Source organism: Galeopterus variegatus, unplaced genomic scaffold (genome assembly GCF_000696425.1).
Source record: "Galeopterus variegatus unplaced genomic scaffold, G_variegatus-3.0.2 Scaffold2485, whole genome shotgun sequence".
NCBI classification, from domain to species: domain Eukaryota; kingdom Metazoa; phylum Chordata; class Mammalia; order Dermoptera; family Cynocephalidae; genus Galeopterus; species Galeopterus variegatus.
Genome location: NW_007728596.1, coordinates 128,125 through 145,579, shown reverse-complemented (window position 1 = coordinate 145,579; position 17,455 = coordinate 128,125). Strand labels below are relative to the sequence as shown.

Sequence of the window (17,455 nt, the reverse complement as noted above, 5' to 3'; positions counted from 1 at the left end):
GCAAGAAGAAGGCAGCGGGAGCCGAGGCCGCCGACCCGGTCGCCCCCCGGGCCAAAAAGGCGGACGACAAGGCCAAGAGGGCCAAGGGCAAAGGCCGAGGTAAGGTGGCCGAGCACCTGGGCTGAGCGCAGGGCGGCGCCGACGGGGCGGCGGGGTCGCTCCGCTGGGGGTCCGTGGCGTGTTCGAGGGGGCGACCCCCTAGGCACTGGTGCTGGGGGAGCGAAGGGCCCAGGGCTCAGCCGGGGCACCCCACCCTGGGCCGCCCCCCAGCACTTTCCAGACTCAGCACAGCCCCATTGGGAGGGGAGGGGAGGGTACCCCCGGCTGGGGCAGGGATCCCCTGGCTTAAGCAGGAAGTGCTGGCAGTCTGGCTCTGAAGCGGTGAGGCAGTTCCCCCTCCCCCAGGCTCACCCAGGTTCTGCCCTCTGCTGAGTCAGGGGGTCAGGGACTTGACTGTGGCCTGGGGCCAGTGGGAGAGGCGGGTGGCTTTGGGTCTCTGGTGGGGTCCCTCTGGGTCTGGAAGGTGTTTCAGCCCTCTAGACGGATCCGGGTTTCCAGCCCTACAAGGGACCCAGCATGGAGCCTAGCATGCCTTAGGTTCCTTACAGTGTTAGCTTTTCCCATCCGCCCCCCTCACCACTGCTCACCTGGGAACCAACTGCCCCTCCCTATCACTCCTTCCCCCAGCCCCGGTAGAAACATGCCAGTGTTGGAAGTGTGCTTACAGATGGGAGAAACTGAGGCCCAAGCTAGATGAAGAGGCAGGGGTGGGTATTTAAAATACAGCAGGTAATTCCCAGTTTTTCTGGGTTTAAGCCCCTGGGCTCCTTCTTTGGCCTGATTGGATGGGCAGCCTGAGGGGAGGGGAAGCTGACCTGGCCCATCCCTGCTGGGGTCACTTTACTTTTGGCCACTTGCTTGGTTCTTCCCTCATTTGGTGTGGAGGGCTCAAGTCTTTGCAAGACGGTGGGGCTCCCCTGGGGCTGGTGGACCTCAGAAGTCTACTTTACCCATATTCCTGCCAAAGTACTGGAGGTGAGGAAATGGCGGTGTGCGGGCCCATCCCATTCCGCCTGTGTTTACCCTCCCAGTGTCCTTTAACCACCTCCTCTGGAGGAGAATTAGAAGGAACACTTTAGGGGTCAGGAAGATGGTGGAAAGTCTTTTGTTTGATTGCATCCGGCCTGATCTTCCTTTTGGATAAGGGCCCTGTTCCTCTGTGGCCCAGCCACAAATAGAAGTCAGAGTGCTGGGGCTGGGATGGCCGATCCAAGCCCTGAGGGAGGATTTGGGTGAAGGCTGTTTCCAAGGCCTTGCAGTCCTGACAGGATTGGTGTCTGTCCCAGGGCTGCGCCACTGGGATTTGAAGTCATCCCCATTTCACTCAAGAAGGCATGGGTCAGAATTGCAGCTGGATGGATTGTGGTCAGACTGTCAAGACTGGCAGGCAAAAGGCTACTGGACTAGCGGTGTGCCCCAGAGTAATGGACCCTTTTCCCCTGGGAGACCAGCCTGGATGGAAGGGGCTTTCTGGAAAGCTGAGCCTGTGGCCCTGCTTCAACAGCCTGGGTTTGGAGTCATTGGGTCAGTGGCCAGGCCTCTCCCTGCCTTGTGTTTGGTATCCGGTGGCACTGGGCTTTCTGGGCAGCAGGTCGGCCTGATTGGAGTCCACGTGCATGGACAACAACTCCCTGCCCCTGGCTGTTGTTTCTCTGGGTCTGGAGGTGGCCCCAGCTACGACTGGAGGAAGTCCTGCTCCCTTCTGCTCCAGCCTTCTATTATTCCAATTGTTTCCTTGTCACCTGCCTGGCCCAACTTCTTTTCTGTTTATTAAGAGAAATAAATCTGATCTCTCTAATCTCCACTGGCACCAGCAGCCAGGAAGGGGAAGCCCAAAGAAGGCTTAACTCTTTTAGAGAGAATGTTCAGAATGGTGATTGGGGAAGGTGGGGAGGAAGGATACACAGAAAATTCCTGGGCGGTCAGGGATCTTTGTTGGAGGAAATCATTCCAATCTCTGAACCAAAAAGACCTAAGAGGTGTAGGTCTTGACTCCTCTAATCTGCCTCCCCTACTGTAAAATGGGAAAACTGAGCTTGGAGTAGAATTTTGAGTACTAGTCTTCCAGGACTCCCCTGCTGCCCTCACTGCCCTGCACTGACTTGGAAGAAGAGAGGAAATCTGACATTGATTGATTATCCTGAATGTATCAGGTACCCTGTATCCATTATCTCATTTGATCCCATTTGCAGATGAAAAAATTGAGGTTTAGGGACAGTGAGCTGTCCCTCACCAAAGTAGGATTTGACCTCCAATCACCTGCCTCCAAAACTGGTACTGTTTTCAAGACTCTCCCGAGGACATAGAGCAGATCTTCTCATCCAGTGCACTCTGTAGATGGGAAGTGGCCCAGAGAGAAGTGAGGAAACTTGAAAGAGTGGGGAGGGCCGGCCTCTGGCTCACTCGGGAGAGTGCGGTGCTGATAACACCAAGGCCACGGGTTCGGATCCCATATAGGGATGGCCGGTTGCTCACTGGGTGGGCGTGGTGCTGACGTTTAGGGACAGTGAGCTGTCCCTCACCAAAGTAGGATTTGACCTCCAATCACCTGCCTCCAAAACTGGTACTGTTTTCAAGACTCTCCCGAGGACATAGAGCAGATCTTCTCATCCAGTGCACTCTGTAGATGGGAAGTGGCCCAGAGAGAAGTGAGGAAACTTGAAAGAGTGGGGAGGGCCGGCCTCTGGCTCACTCGGGAGAGTGCGGTGCTGATAACACCAAGGCCACGGGTTCGGATCCCATATAGGGATGGCCGGTTAGCTCACTGGCTGAGTGTGGTGCTCACAACACCAAGTCAAGGGTTAAAATCCCCTTACCGGTCATCTTTAAAAAAAAAAAAAAAAAAAAAGTCAGACAAACGAGAGTTCAAATCCCCGTGACATTGGACAAGCAACTTCTCTGTGGGTTCCCTGATTCCATTATTGTCTTATGAGGAAGGGAGGAGATCTTCTCACAGGGGTGACCCTCCAACTGGACATTGCCTCGATGGCTCTGTGACCTTTCTGCCTCTCCAAGATTCTCACAAGCAAGGATATGAAAATTATGTGAATGTGAAGTCACCATAGAAATGCAAGAGGTTATTACTGTGTCTGTATAAGTTTAGTCACCTGTAAGGAAGGAATGGGCTTTGAGGCTGAGAAGAACAACTTTGTTGTCCTGGTCTGCCCTCTTAAACTACATGAAACTGGCAGGTTATTCACCCCTTTAAGCCTCAGTTTCCTTATCTGTAAAATAGGGATAATCAATCCTGGCTTTGCAGAAGTGTTTCAAGGATCAAATTAGATAACAGACATGCAAGTGCTTTGTGGACTGGGGAGCATGGTCCACATGGTAGCAGGTTTCTGCTGTTGTGATGCTGAGGACTTGGACGTTAGCTAAGTTCATTTTGATCCATGTTTGGAAAATAACTTACTTGGCTACATCTCATATTCCCATGATGATGATTATAATTAATGGGGATTTGCAAAAGGTTGAGTCTCACCTTTGTCTGATGGAAGGATTTGGACATACAAGTTAGAAAAACAAAACCAAACAGGAATCCATATTTTCCAGAAATATCACCTGGACTCTAGACAAGTGTGTGGGGAGGAAGTGTTTCTGGGACAGATGCCAGGACTGGAGCCTGGCATGTAATCAGGGGAGGCTTTCTGGAGGAGGTGAGCAGAGATTGGAAGGAGGGCAGGGTCCTGGCTAATTTGAAGGGGAAGAGAAATAACAGGAAGGCTGCTATGTGTCAGACCTTGATCAGGCATTTTTGTGAAAGTCTTCCCTTGTCCTCACAACAACCTTCCCACAATGGTGGGCAGTTATCACCATCTGTAGGTGAGAAAATAGGCCCAGAGGGGGAAAAGTCACTCAAGGTCACTCAGCTTCATTCATATGAAAAAGACATTTTTTACTATGTAGTGTCAGGCATCATTCAAAGTGACAAGAATACCTGAGGACAAGACAGGAAAGGTCTGTCCGTACACCCCTGTGGAAGTGATGTTCACAGTGTGGCAATGACAGAGCCACTCAGCCTGCCTCCAAAGGCCACACTCTCCAAACAAAATATGACCTTGGATGTGTTTATGACTTTGGAGGGGAGTAACCTCTGTAGAGTGTTAGACAGGACCAGCTTTGGGGAAGGGAGTATGTAGCCCTCCAATGGTCTCTCTTGGGCAGTGGGCAGTGGCTGAGAAGTGGGAGTGAGGATGGCACTGATACTGAGAAGACTCTGGGAGCCACCCTGCCAGGCCCAGCAGCCTTAACCCCATGAACTCACTGAGGTCTCCCCAAGTTCCCTATGGCCACTTGCTCAGGGAGGACTGGTGTTGGAGTGGGGTTGTGGAGACCCCTGAGTTTGAGCTCTGCTTTGCTGTATGACCTTTTGGCAAGTGCTGCTTGCTCTGGGCCAGATATGTCCTGTCTTAACAAAGACAGGGTTTGATGGCCTCTGAGACCCTTGCTGGTTCTAGGATTTTGTGCATTTGAGAATGGGCTGGAGGAGCAAGCTCGTAGAGATTGGGGCTGAGCATGGGGACGGCAGCTATGTTCAGGAGTGGAGAGCCTACTGTGGGCCAGCCAGATAAGACAAAGATCCAGTGGCCTGGACATCATAGGAAGGTGGCTAAGGAGAGTCCAGCATGAATTATGCCATCTGTCCCTGCTGAGGAAGGGGCCTGCTCTAAAGCAAAGTGAGGACCCCAAGTCTCTTTGGGTAGTGGACACTTTGTGTGTCTGAGGTCAGGATGGTATCTGTTTGCCTTTCAGTAACACTGCATGTGTTTTCACATTCTGTGCCATTGCTTGTACTTCCCCCCGCTTCGGATGTGCTTGCCTTCACTTTTCTATCCAGTGAACTCCTATTCATCCCTCAATGCCTGGCTCCAGTGTCATCATCTCCGTGATACTCCCAGGGGAAGTGACTGCCCCTAAACTCTAGAGCAGGGTGCTTAAGAGATTTGGAGTTGGACAGTATATGCTTTTCAGGCCACCTTCTTCTTGGCTAGGGGCACCTCAGTGTCTGCAGCCTGGGGCCGAGACCAATGTAATGGGGGCAGGGTTCCCTCTGCTATGGGATACATCCAGCAGCGGAGAGGTTTCCACAGAGGAGTCAAGTGTTCCTCAAAAAAAAGTGGCAGGGTGGCTGCTCTCTCCACCTCCTCTAGACTCGTGTGAAAGGACATTGTCTGCCTTAGGTCCAGATGGGAGAGGGCTCCTTACTCATTTATTTCACAAATACTTATTAAGTATTACTATGTGCCAGGCGCTGTCCTGAGGCTGAACAAGGAAGACAAGGTCCTGGTCCTCAGGAGCCTCATGATTTGAGTGTGTGTGTGGGGGGGGGACCAGACATTGAACAAATAATTAAGGGTCAAAAAGTACGACAAAAGAGGAAGCATAGTGATCCTGGGGGAGATCAGGGATGTGGCGCTTGAGCTAAAATTGAAGGATGAAGGGAAGCTGGGGTTGAGGGACTTGCAGCACTGGAATCAGGCAGGCACCTGCTCGGGGCTGGACCGGCTGGCTGTCTGGAGATCTTTGGGCACAGGCCTCACTTTTCTGAATACCCCGAGGGCAGGGGCTGGGTTGACTGACTCTTCCCTGCCCAGCACAGGGCCTGGCACTGAATGGCTTTGGGTGGTAGGTGGGTGATCTGACATGGGCCCCCAAAGCATGGACATCTCTGGATCCTGGATGCTCAGAGTTGATGGCCTGAGATGTCACAGGGAACCCTCATGGCACAGATGGGTGGTTGAGACCCAGAGGAGGAAGTTACTTGCTCAAGGTAACACAGCCAGCCAGCATTAGAGGTGGAACCAGAGCCCACACCTGCCAGGCTGACTTCCCCACTTCTTTGTTCAGACTTCAAACTGAAAACCCTGTCCCAAAGAGGTGCCTCTACCGGAGTGGGAAGAGCTAAGAAGGAAGTGGAGGCCAGGGGAGCCTCCCGTCCCCTCTCTTACCTCTGACACCTTCAGGGGCTCCTTCCAGCTGTCTCTCCCTCACCCTCGCTGGCACACATCCCAGCGTTCTCCTGGAAATTCCCTTCAGCCCTGGGAGGGGCCCTCGATCAGTATTCCCTCTCTGCTCTATGCCTCCCTGAAGTCCCTGAAGCAGGGCTGCCAGCAGGGCTGCTGAACTGGGGTGGCTGAACCCTGTGGCCAGAAAAAGCTACATGCTGTTGGCAGCCAAGGACAGAGGGGGAGCCTCCCTTTACCACTTGCCCCTTGGAAATCCCCCTCTTTCCGAACCCTCAAAGCTGTCTCAGCTGCTCATGGCCTGTCACATGCTGAAGAAAACTGAGAGGAGGCATTGTATATTGTTTGGGCCATGATGAACATGGCCGGGTTGGGGGAGTGGGTATACACACCTTCCATGTGCAGACCCAAGGCCACCTCCAGCCCCTTCGCTGACTTGGGGAAGGCAGCTTCCTTGAGCAGTAGGGGCGACATCTCTGCCTGCCGCCCCCATCAAATACCCCACTGTACTCTATGCCCCTGTGCTCCACTGTCCTCTGGGGCTGATTCATCAAGGGACTGTCAGCTCCACTCACAGGGTGCCCAGCTCTGTGCTTAACATGGAAGGGGAGATAGAGACAGCTCAGCCGACAAAAGGCTTAAACCCCGAATCTGTGGCAAAGTGCATGATTCCCAGGAGGTTGCTTGTAGGGAGATTACCAGGTAGGGCCCTCCTGCCTGCTTAGTACACCCTCTCCTCCAAGTCTCTGGCCAGGCGAGGCCTTCACCATCGTTCTCCAAGAGGGTCATGAGGTACTGAAGCCCAGTCTTGCAGTTCCCACAGTTCTGGTCCGTATGCTTTCGTGTCACTTACTTCTCCCCACCAGTCCTGTCCTAGTGTCTCCCATGCTCTCGGCTGTGGGCAGTACTCCTCCAGGATCCTGGAGCAAGTACTGCCTTTGTAGTGAAGGTACTTATGTGCCATCATCACTACCTCCACCAGTAAGCAAGTGCCACCATTGCCACCACCACTAGTGTACAGGTGTTACTTTCGCTACTACAACTAGGATGAAAGCCCCACCACCTTTGCCTCTGCCAGTTTCTGTTCAGCACATATGACACACCTACTGTGTGCTGGGTCTGGGGTTACTAAGAGGAGTGAGACAGTCACTGCCCTTAAGGAAACTTTTCTGGTTGGAAAAGGCAGATAGCAAAACAGAATGTTGTGTTGAGGCCAAGTGCTGGGATGGTGTTACATGGGGTGCTGGGGAGCCCTGAGGTGTGATCAGTACTTTATCAGAGGGCAGCACTAATGGTTGTGGGAGCACAGAGAACTGAGCTAGGTGCAAGGAAGACTTCATGGAGGAGGAGACTGTTGAGCAGGGCCTTGAGGATGAAAAGGCATCTTCCAGGCAAAGGGCAAGAGGAGATGGCAGGTGTGCACTGGGGAGTAGCAAACAGTTTTGTGTGGCTGAAGCTCTGAGAATGAGAAGGGTGTGCTCAGAGATGAGGCAGAACTGGTAGGTGGGGGCAGCTCCTGCAGAGCCTCCTGTGAAGGCCAAGGTACCTGCTACACTCCAGACATCCTTCGAGTCTCTTTGCATATGTGTCCTCCCTCAGCTTATGCCAAGAGATTTGGACTTGACTCTTGGGTGTTCATTCTGTTTCCCCTTACCACCTGTCCCTTTTATGGGCCTCAGTTTCCCCATCTGTAAATTAAGGGAGTTGCTAGCAGATCTCTGAGGTCTCTTCCAGTTATGACACTAGGACTCTTCTCTGTGCAAAGTAGGGAGACTGGTGCATATAGCTTGGTACAAAGTGTATGCTGAAGGACTATTTTCTATGCATGAATAAAATGCCAGCACTTCAAGGACTGCACTGTCATCAAACTCAGACTCTTAGCAAGAGATGGGCCTTAGGGAGGGTTAGGATCGGCTTTGACTCTCCTGTTTTGCAGGGAGGGAACAGAGTGTCCTGGAGCCACTGGGCATAAGAGGCAGCATGGTGTAGTGAAGGGGCTTGCCAGGTGGCAGAAAGGATGAGCCATAGGGGCAGTAGAACTGAGGGCTCTGGATTCCCAGCCCAGTGCACTCTCTGCTATACCATGCTGCCCCTAGTTGGGAAGACAGGACAGAGTGATGGTAAAAGAGACTCATTGCCCAGGCTGTATGTAAGGACACAGAAGTGAGAGTCTTGGACAGCCTAGAAGGCTTTTATTTATTTTTTACTTATTTTTGGTGGCTGGCTGGTATGTGGGTCTGAACCCTTGACCTTGGTGTTATCAGCACCATGCCGTACCAACTGAACTAACTGGCTAGCCCATAGAAGGCTTTCAGAAGAGGTGAGGCTTGGCTTGGGCTTTGAAAAACAAAGATTTATACAAGGGGAGATGAGTGAGAGGCACACAGCTCCACAGATGCACACAGACATGTGTAGTTTCACATGTTTACCTACATGTTCCATTACTTACATGCTCACATATACACCCCAACTGTAGATACAGGTATATACTCAACAAACACAATTGCACACTCATACTGATACACAAAAGCACATGTAGTTTCACACTCTTTAGACATATTTACACACATGCACACAGGCAGAACTGTTAACACACTCAAATACACACAAATCAGTGATATTCAGCCACCCTGGGACAGTTACAGTTACACAGACAAATACACAAAAGCACACATCCAGACATGAAAACAGACTCAATTATATGGATACAATCACACACAGATGATTATATAGAGAGGAACCCACATGTTCAGGGTCACACATACGTACATAGGTACACAACTACACAGCCACATTCAAGCACACAGTTACACACAAACGTGCAATTATATTTGCTCCTTCAACGTCATGCAGAGACATAGATAAGGTGGAGAGGTGGTGGCATGGAGCAGTGGGTACTGGAGTCAGTCTGGATTTGAGTCCTGACTCTGTAGCTTAATGCTGTTTGACTTTGGGTTAGTCAGTTGACTTCCAGGAACCTCAATTTCCCCTTCTGTAAAATGGATATGATAGGGCCGGCCCGGTGGCGCACTGCGCTAGTGAGCCGCTTGAGAAGCATGGCTGCGCTCCCGCCGAGGGTTCGGATCCCACATACAGACCGGTTCCCGCTCACTGGCTGAGCGAGGCGCGGGGGCAACACCGAGGGTTGCAATCCCGTTGCCGTCCCGGTCCGGTATGGGGGCGACACTGAGGGTTGCGATCCGTTGCCGGACACAGAAAAAGACAAAAAAAAAAAAAAAAAATGGATATGATAAAAGTACTTACCTTACAGAACTGTTTTGTGGATGAAATGAAGTAATGCATGAAAGCGGTTAGCACAGTGCCTGAAATGAAATAATGCATGAAAGTGATTAGCACAGTGCCTGGCACATAGTAAGCACTAAATAAAGAAGTGCTACTATTATTTTGAACACCATGATTACAGAAATACAGTCAGTTCGATACATTTGTACACACAAGCACGTGACACTCACGGGGTGGTGGCCGGTGGGCCCTACAGCAGCGGGGCTCCGGACCCCGCCTGTCTGGAGGCCGGCCCCTAGTTCTCCCAGCTTTACCGCAGTCCTCTGAGAGACGGCCCCTGGGCTGGGAGAGCGGACGACTCTCTGCATCACCTGGACCAGCCGGGTCTTTCCCCGTAGCGCTCTGGGCTGGGCTGGGCTGCTCAGCAGGTCTCCCTGGTCCCGGGAGGGGCGGAGCCGACAGGACAGGCTAGGCCCCGCCCCCACCGGCTCCACCCCCGGCCTGGCCATTGGCCGCAGAGCTCGGGGGCGTGGCCTAGCTGGGGCTGGGGGCGATCGCGGTGTCCGCCCGCGCGTCTTGTTTCCTCCCTCCTGGGGCTGCGGGCCCGGCGGCCGGGCTGGCTGGGTTGCGCTCGGGTTCCCGCGCCGGCTCCCGCGCTCGCTATGGGTAACTCACACCACAAGAGGAAGGCCCCCAGTGGCCCCCGGGTCCGCAGCTTCTGGCGATTCGGGCGGTCGGCAAAGCGGCCCGCAGGTAGGGGGCAGGGGGTGGGGGCGGGGCAGGCGGAGAGGAGGGTCTCCCTGCTGCAGCCGTCGCCACCGCTGCTGCCCCCTCCCGGGGCCTGGTGGGTGTGAGTGTGGGGCCGGGAATCCCCGCACATACCCCACCCCTCCCATGCACACAGACACACGTACACACTAATACCCACGGGCGGACACACGTACATGTTCACAGTTTACACAGTCACATACAAACACCCACTCAGGTATGGACATGCAGACACAAAATCACATGCACAATCACACCCACACTCTCGCATCATCGATGTCGGACGCACAGATCCTGAGACACAGGTACATGTACCTATGCATACAGTTTACACAGCCACACGAACTACACCCACGCTCAGTTTCAAGCACACAGACACACAATCACAGACACACATCAATCGTGTAGATACAGTTGTCCAGCCTCTTAGGCACACAGATGTACATACACACGGGTTCAAAACTGCACAACCAACCGGACTCACACTCGGGCCCGCAGGCAGACGCTAAGCCACTCGCGCACACACACTTGTTCCCCAGGCCTTAGCCCCCAACAGGCTGAAAGTTTGCAGGAGGGAGGGGAGACAAAGGTGGAGGCGAGAAGCAGGAAACCAGGGACTGGAGGCTCGGGACCGCCTCCATCTGGCGCGATCGGGAGTCGGACTGGTTCTCTTGGTTCCCTCCCCACCCCCACCCGCGCCACCACGGCCTCTCCCTGTCACTCCCTCCTGCGGTCCCCGAGGTCGCTGCCGCATCTCCCCCATTTCAATGCAGCCACCGAGCTGGAACGTAGCCCTTCCCGGCGTGCTGCGGGATCCCTCCGCGGGTCGCATTCCAGCCTGCAGGGGTGGATGGGGGAGGGAATGGGAAAGGCCTCTAACCCCAAGGCTGAGAGATGGGATTCCTGGTTTCCCCTAGGTTGTGCGGCAGTTCACTGTATCCCCAAGAGTCCCAGGGGGTGCTGGAGGAGGGGCCATCGAGGGTGCCTAGTATTCTCACCTGGTGAATCCAGAGATGGGGGAGGGCAGGGGGGTGGGTTCAACCTGGTGCTCCCCACCCCAAAGTGGGGGGTCTTCAACAGAGGCAGGACCCTAAGGGTGCCTGCTGGTCTGGGGGAGTGAGGGAATCCCTGAGGAGGTGGTGGGAAAATCCACCCATGTATTCCCAGGATGGCTTACATTCCTAGAGGTTCAGAACGGGGAGCCTGATGATCTCATCTCTGCATGTAGGGGGCCATGGATAGAGCCTGGGCTGGGAAATAGGGAGCTTGTGTTCTCGTTGTGGCTCTGCTATAGGCTCTGGTGACCTTGGGCAGATTCCTTCACTTCTCTGGACCTCCCTGACTTCTATAGGGGGCCTGTTTATAAAATTAGTGGGGCTTAGGTTAGGTGATTTCTTGGGACCCTTACAGTTCTGGCTAGCCATTTCATGGATGAAAAGACCGAGGTCCACAGAAGAGGGGTTTGTCCAAGGTCATTTGCCTATGGTGGTTTGAAGAATAGTGATGATAAGCAAAATAACAATATAAAAAGGGTTAATTAAGATCTTGGAAGATTCCTCAGAAGATGGGTGTTGAGAGACTCCAGGACCTTCCAGTAACCCTCTGTCCCAGCAACACTAAAGTTCTGGCTGTGCCCACCTGTCTCTCCTACTAGAATCTGCACTGAGCAGTGGCGATGGGGCTGCGGGCCCCATCTGCCCTCTGATGGCTATCTGATGGTTTCCTCAGAACCAACTGTGGGCCCAGACTTGTGACCAAAGGGAGAGAGAGGATAAGAAGTCCATTTACAGTCTCCTGCCTGTTGGCCCTTGAGGAAGAGGCTTGGGGCTTCTAGCAACCCTTGTGTGCTTCCAGCTCCTGCTTGCCACTCAAGGGTCAACCAGGCTTTAAGGTGTTCTTAGAAAAAAAAAAAAGCAGAAAGCAATGTCAAAGCAACACAGAAGTGTGGGGGCTGGGAAATATTCTAGGTTATATATCAAAAGTCTCCTGGGCTGGGATCAGCTTTAGAAAACTGAAGAGGTGGGGCCAGCCTGTGGCTCACTTGGGAGAGTGTGGTGCTGATAACACCAAGGCCACGGGTTCGGATCCCATATAGGGATGGCCGGTTAGCTCACTGGCTGAGCGTGGTGCTGACAACACCAAGTCAAGGGTTAAGTTCCCCTTACCGGTCATCTTTAAAAAAAAAAAAAAAAAGAAAAAGAAAACTGAAGAGGTGGCCTTAATTTGGTCTGTGATGTAACTGCAGGATTGGAATTAGTTCTGAATTGTTGATTAAAGGAGAGAAGATGACTGGGGATTTCTTTCAGCTGTGGGATGTGGTTGTGGGCAAAGGCATGGAGTTGAGACTGAGCATGAAGGTTGGAGAGAAAAGCAGTTGAGGCTCCATCCTTGTGTTTCAGAGGAGAAGAGGTTCCATTGTGAATGTAAACTTCAATCCCTTTGGTTTTATTTGTTTATTTATTTTTATATATTTTTAAAAGATGACCGGTAAGGGGATCTTAACCCTTGACTTGGTGTTGTCAGCACCACGCTCTCCAAGTGAGCGAACCAGCCATCCCTATTTAGGGATTCAAACCTGTGGCCTTGGTGTTATCAGCACCGCACTCTCCCAAGTGAGCCATGGCTGGCCCTAATCCCTTTGGTTTTACTTGTGCTGATGATTCTAAGGCCTCTCTGGCCTCAGCCTCTGCTCTCATAGGCCTTGGTGTGGGACTGGAGCTTGACTACTTATGCATTTGATTAGTTTGTGAGAGGAGGAGGGAGATAGTGCAAGGTGGGCACAGAGGAGTCTATCAGCCATAGGGAGCCAATGAAGGTGCTGGAGCAAGGGAAGAGTCTACAAAAGTAGTGTGTTAGGAAGATGGCCCCAGGGCGGGAGCACCGATGCTGGCAGGACTGGTTGGGGAGAGGGGTGGTGAGAGTGGAAGCACAGAGGCTATTGCAGTAATCCAGGGGAGAGGTGATGAGGTGAGGGCTGGGGACAGGGTGGGGCTGTGGGAGTGGAAAGGAGTGGAAGCTGCACAGACACTTCATAGGAGGTGGCAGAATTGATAGGACCTGAGATTAATCAGATGTGGGGAGTGAGGGCTAGAGAGAGCTGTGAAGACTCTGTGCTTGAGGCTGCTTGGCTGGGGCATGGTAGCAGAGATAAAAATGAGGCCCTGCACTAACTTTTTATATCAGTTAATTCGTTTCTCCTCTGACTGTCCTCCAACAGATTGACAAGGGAGAAGCTGCTTTTCTCCCCATTTTACAGATGAGGAAGCTGGAGCTCAGAGAAGTGAAGTCACTTGCCCAAGTCCTCACAGCAAGGAGATGGCTGAGCCTTGATTCAGATTCAAACCTGTCAGATTACAAAGCCTGTGCCCTTTATCAGTTTAGGGATAGATGGGTTTCATCCTATGATGGGCCTCCGTGTCCTCTGGACAAAGAAAGTCTGAAGCCCCGGGGGATTTGCACTCTATAGAGAACATAATTAGAAGAAGCATGTGGACAAGGGGCAGAGGTTGAGGACTAAGCATTGAAGCCCGCAAGGACTTAGAGAGGGAACGGGTGGGAAGTAGGAAGGGAAAACCAAGATTCAAGGAAGAGTTGATCAAATGCCCTTGGACGGTGAGGGTGCATGAGGCAGGGCCTCCCCATTGCTGGAAAGACACTGTAACCTGCTGGGATGGTTTGGCCTTGTACTCAGGAATCCACTCCAACCCTCCCCTCCCCAGGCTAGCTGGGCACTTGGTCCTGGGTAGGTTGGGGGAATGGTAGAGGATGTGAATTGGGAGCCCAGAGAGAACAGGCCACCATGCCGCCACCTCCTCATCTCATGTGTTGCACTGCTAGTTGTACTTGCGTGGACTTTCTGGTTGGACTGATTGTTCCCATATTGCAGATAGGAAGACAGAGGGAAGGAACTGGTGGACTCAGACCATCAGGAATTCTTTTCATCCCTCCAGCACACCTCCTGGAGAGTCTTGGGTCTTTGGTAGGTTCCACAGCTGGGAGAAGACCCTCTCCTCTGCTGCCCTCCCTCCCCATATCTCTTCTCCTTTCTTGGGGGGAGACTTGTGACCAATTGCCTGGTGTCTGGACTTGCTTGTGGGAGCCCTGGGTTTGCAGATAAGGGCTGGCCCCGCTCTCTGTGATCTGAAGGATCTGAGATAAGCTGAACCATCTTGCTTCCCAAGGCCCTAACTCAAAGTGGGGAACCACTGCCCTCCTTCTAGGGGCAGAGTCATACATGCTGAGGGCTCTTTGGAAATCCTCTCTCCAACCCTCCCATGTCACAGATGAAGAAACTGAGGCCCAGAAAAGGGCTTTCTTTTCCTGGCTCAGGATTATGCTACAATTAAGGGGCAGTGAGAGCTCAAACTTAGGACTACTGACTCCCAGCGCAGTGAGATGTATGGTCTGGGCCTGGGATTCCCTTCCCTCCCAAACAGGGGGTTAGGGCTGTCAGATAGGGCAAGGTCACTAAAGAGAGATAGGGAGCTGATGTTAAGTGTCCCTTATCAGACCTTATCTGAATGGTCCTTAACTCCACTTGAGATTTGAAGAGAACTCCGGAAGTGGGTGGAGAGGAGGCCTGGGAAGGACAAGTTTTCACAGCCAGTTAGAGCCAGGCTTACTCACATCCTGACTCTGCCATTACTAGCTGTTTGACCATGGGCAAGTCACTGTTGCTTGGAGAGTGCCTCTGTATGTCAAGGAGGATTTAGTGAGACCATGTGTGTCTCCCTTAGTTGGCAGCTAATAAATGCTAGTTTTGGGCTGGTTGGTTAGCTCAGCTGGTTAGATCGCAGATGTCTGAACCAGCCAGCCACCAAAAAGACCTAATTTTGTATCCTTGTGTTGTAAGTGGAATGGCAGAAGGGACTGAGGGCCCTTTCCCTACTCCCACACCTTGGAAAGGCAGAGGCTCACTCTGATTATAACACTTTGTGTTTACTCTTTGTTGTGTGGCTTTCTTTAACTTTCCCAGGCAGTCCATGAGGTGGGTATTAGTCCCACTTTACAGATGAAGTGACTGAGACCCAGAGAGACTGATTCATTTGTCCAGGGTCTGCAATCCAGACTTCTTGATTCCCAGCCCTTTCTTCTCCCAACTTCATGGTGGCTGCCTCTCTGGCATCCATAAAATGGGGATAATCATGCCTTGAAGGAATCAAGGAAAGGGCTTTGGAAAGTCAGAATTGTGCCCTGGCTGAACGGGATTATTATGTAATTGTTGGGAGCAAATATTGGCCCCGAAACTCATTATGACGTTTATTAATATTGTTGTAGCTAATTCCTCCCTGCACTACCGCCTGTTCCCCCAGGGCACCCTGTGGGATGGGATCCTCCTCTCCCTGCCCCCAGCACTCCCTGCCCCCCAATATTTACCTTAGAACCGGCCTGTCAGCTCTGCCCTGGCTGGGGTGGGGCTGGACACTGGAGGAAGGAAGGAGGGGGATTCTCTTTTGCAGAGGTGGGGTACAGAGCTCTCCCTTCTTTGGGTAGGGACTGAGGCTGTGGTCCCTCTTACTCATTAACTTTCTCAGACTTAGGACCACTAATGTGTTTGGAGTGAGACCCAGGTTCAAATGTGGGATCTGCCACTTCCTGGTTGGATGACCTTGAGCAAGTGAGTCACTTGAGCCTCCTTGTGCACATTTGTAAAAAGGAAACTTCCCTCCTGCCTTTCAGCTTTCTTGTTAGGTGTTCCACCTGTAAGTTTGTTGTGCTCATTTCCCTTTGTCTTGTCTCTATGGGAATAAAATCTACAAACGCTCTAGGTTCTGCTACTGCCTCTAAAACAGGTGACCTGGGGAGGGCCCTGCCCACCCAGGCCTTTGTCTACCTGTACAGTGAAAGGTTGAAACTGAGGGCCTCTGAATTTCCTGAATCCTGGCTGGCCAGGGACAGTTAAGATAGGAGCAGGTGGTGGTCCCCCTACCGCCGCCATCAGCTTGGAGGGTTCCGCTCCTGAGCAAGGCCACCTGGACAGCTGTGTCCTCCCCCCTCATTCCTCTCCCCTGAGTCAGGCCTGCCCGGCTGTGGGCGTGCCACCACCCCCACTCCTTGCTCTGGAATTGGGCAGGTTGAGGCCTCATCCCATGGAGGTTGTTGCCAAGACAGTGCGCACGCATGCGTGTGGCCTTGAGGGGCCCGAGCTCCCTCCTCCCCCATTCCTCCCTGTCCCCAGGCCAGGAAAGCCCCTGAGTGGTGAGTACATGCACCTGACTTCCTGTACATGCAGCCACTTGGCAGGCCCTGTATGAGTCTGTGCAGTTGTGCTTGTGGGTGAGGAGGGCATGGAATATGGTATCCTGGGTGTGCATTGTGGATGTGGTACTGCGACTGCCCAACTGTGTTGGTGGCCCCAGTGGGACATTCTGGAGGTGTGTGCCCACGTACCTGCCCCGGTGGACTGTGTCTGAGCTCAGGAGCTTGTTTACGTGCTTCCTGTTGTGCCCTGTGTGTTGGGGGGCATGACTGGGAGCAGGGTGTCTTCTTCAGATGCGGAAGCCTCCTCCTCCCTCCGGCAGGTGGGGTAGGTGGAGGCTGTGTGGTGAGCTTCCCTCAAGGTCTCCGCTCCAGGTGGCACCTCTGGACCGTGCTGGGGCAGAAAGCCCTGGAACTAAGTGTGGTCTTGGGCACCCTCTGGGCCTCAGTTTCTTTCTGAGGTGCCTGCTCCCCCGCATTGCCCCACCTGAGACTCAGGTTCTTCAGCTCCTCCCCAAGCAAGCCACAGGTGTGTAGACCCAGGGGTGGGGGTGGGGGAAGGGGTGTGTTGCTGGGGCAACCAGATATTATCAAGCCTGAGAGCTTTGGATTCTATTTGCAGCTGTGGCTTGACTGCTACCTGTGGGCCTGGGACCTCTGTGAGCTGATGTTCTCCCATTCCCAACTTGGCAGGAGCTCAGCTCTTAAGTTTCCCTGGTTAGGGGAAAGCTGAGGATGACAGTCCTGCACTATAAAAGGCTCTAGTTTTGGAGCTAGTCAGAGCTTGGGAAGTCACCTAGCTCTCTTGAGCCTCACAGGTCCATGATTGATTACTAGGAAAGTACCTTTGAGTACTGGCCTCGAAGGCTGTTGTAAGATCCATGAGGACAGAGACTCCACAAGTTTTGCCTTCCACGAGTATCTCGCATGGTGCCTGGCATGAATCGATCACCCTGCAAGTGTTGTCTACTGCTCTCTTCTGTTTGTGTGGGGATAAGGAGACCTAAGGGGGAGAGAGGGGTGGTACATGGTCAAGAAACCTCTAACTTGTAGGGATGATGGGGTCCCTTGACCCTTCTTAAGAGGGGAGAACAGGTGGGCTGACTGGTTAGCGCAGCTGGTTGGAGCGTGGTATAACACCAAGGTCAAGGGTTCAGATCCCTGTACCAGCCAGCCACCAAAAAAAAAAAAAAAAAAAAAAAAAAAAAAAAAAAAAAAAAAAA

General features: G+C 52.8%; 1 protein-coding gene across 1 annotated transcript in view; it reads left to right on the top strand.

Moving 5' to 3' along the window:
- Positions 1-9,928: 9,928 nt before the first annotated feature.
- The window catches only part of KIAA1522 (KIAA1522 ortholog), an 18,856-nt gene continuing 11,329 nt past the window's right edge, over positions 9,929-17,455 (top strand). Inside the window, exon 1 of the mRNA XM_008581889.1 lies at positions 9,929-10,019. Within this exon, the coding sequence (XP_008580111.1) occupies positions 9,929-10,019 (91 nt within the window). The remainder of the gene's footprint in view (positions 10,020-17,455) is intronic.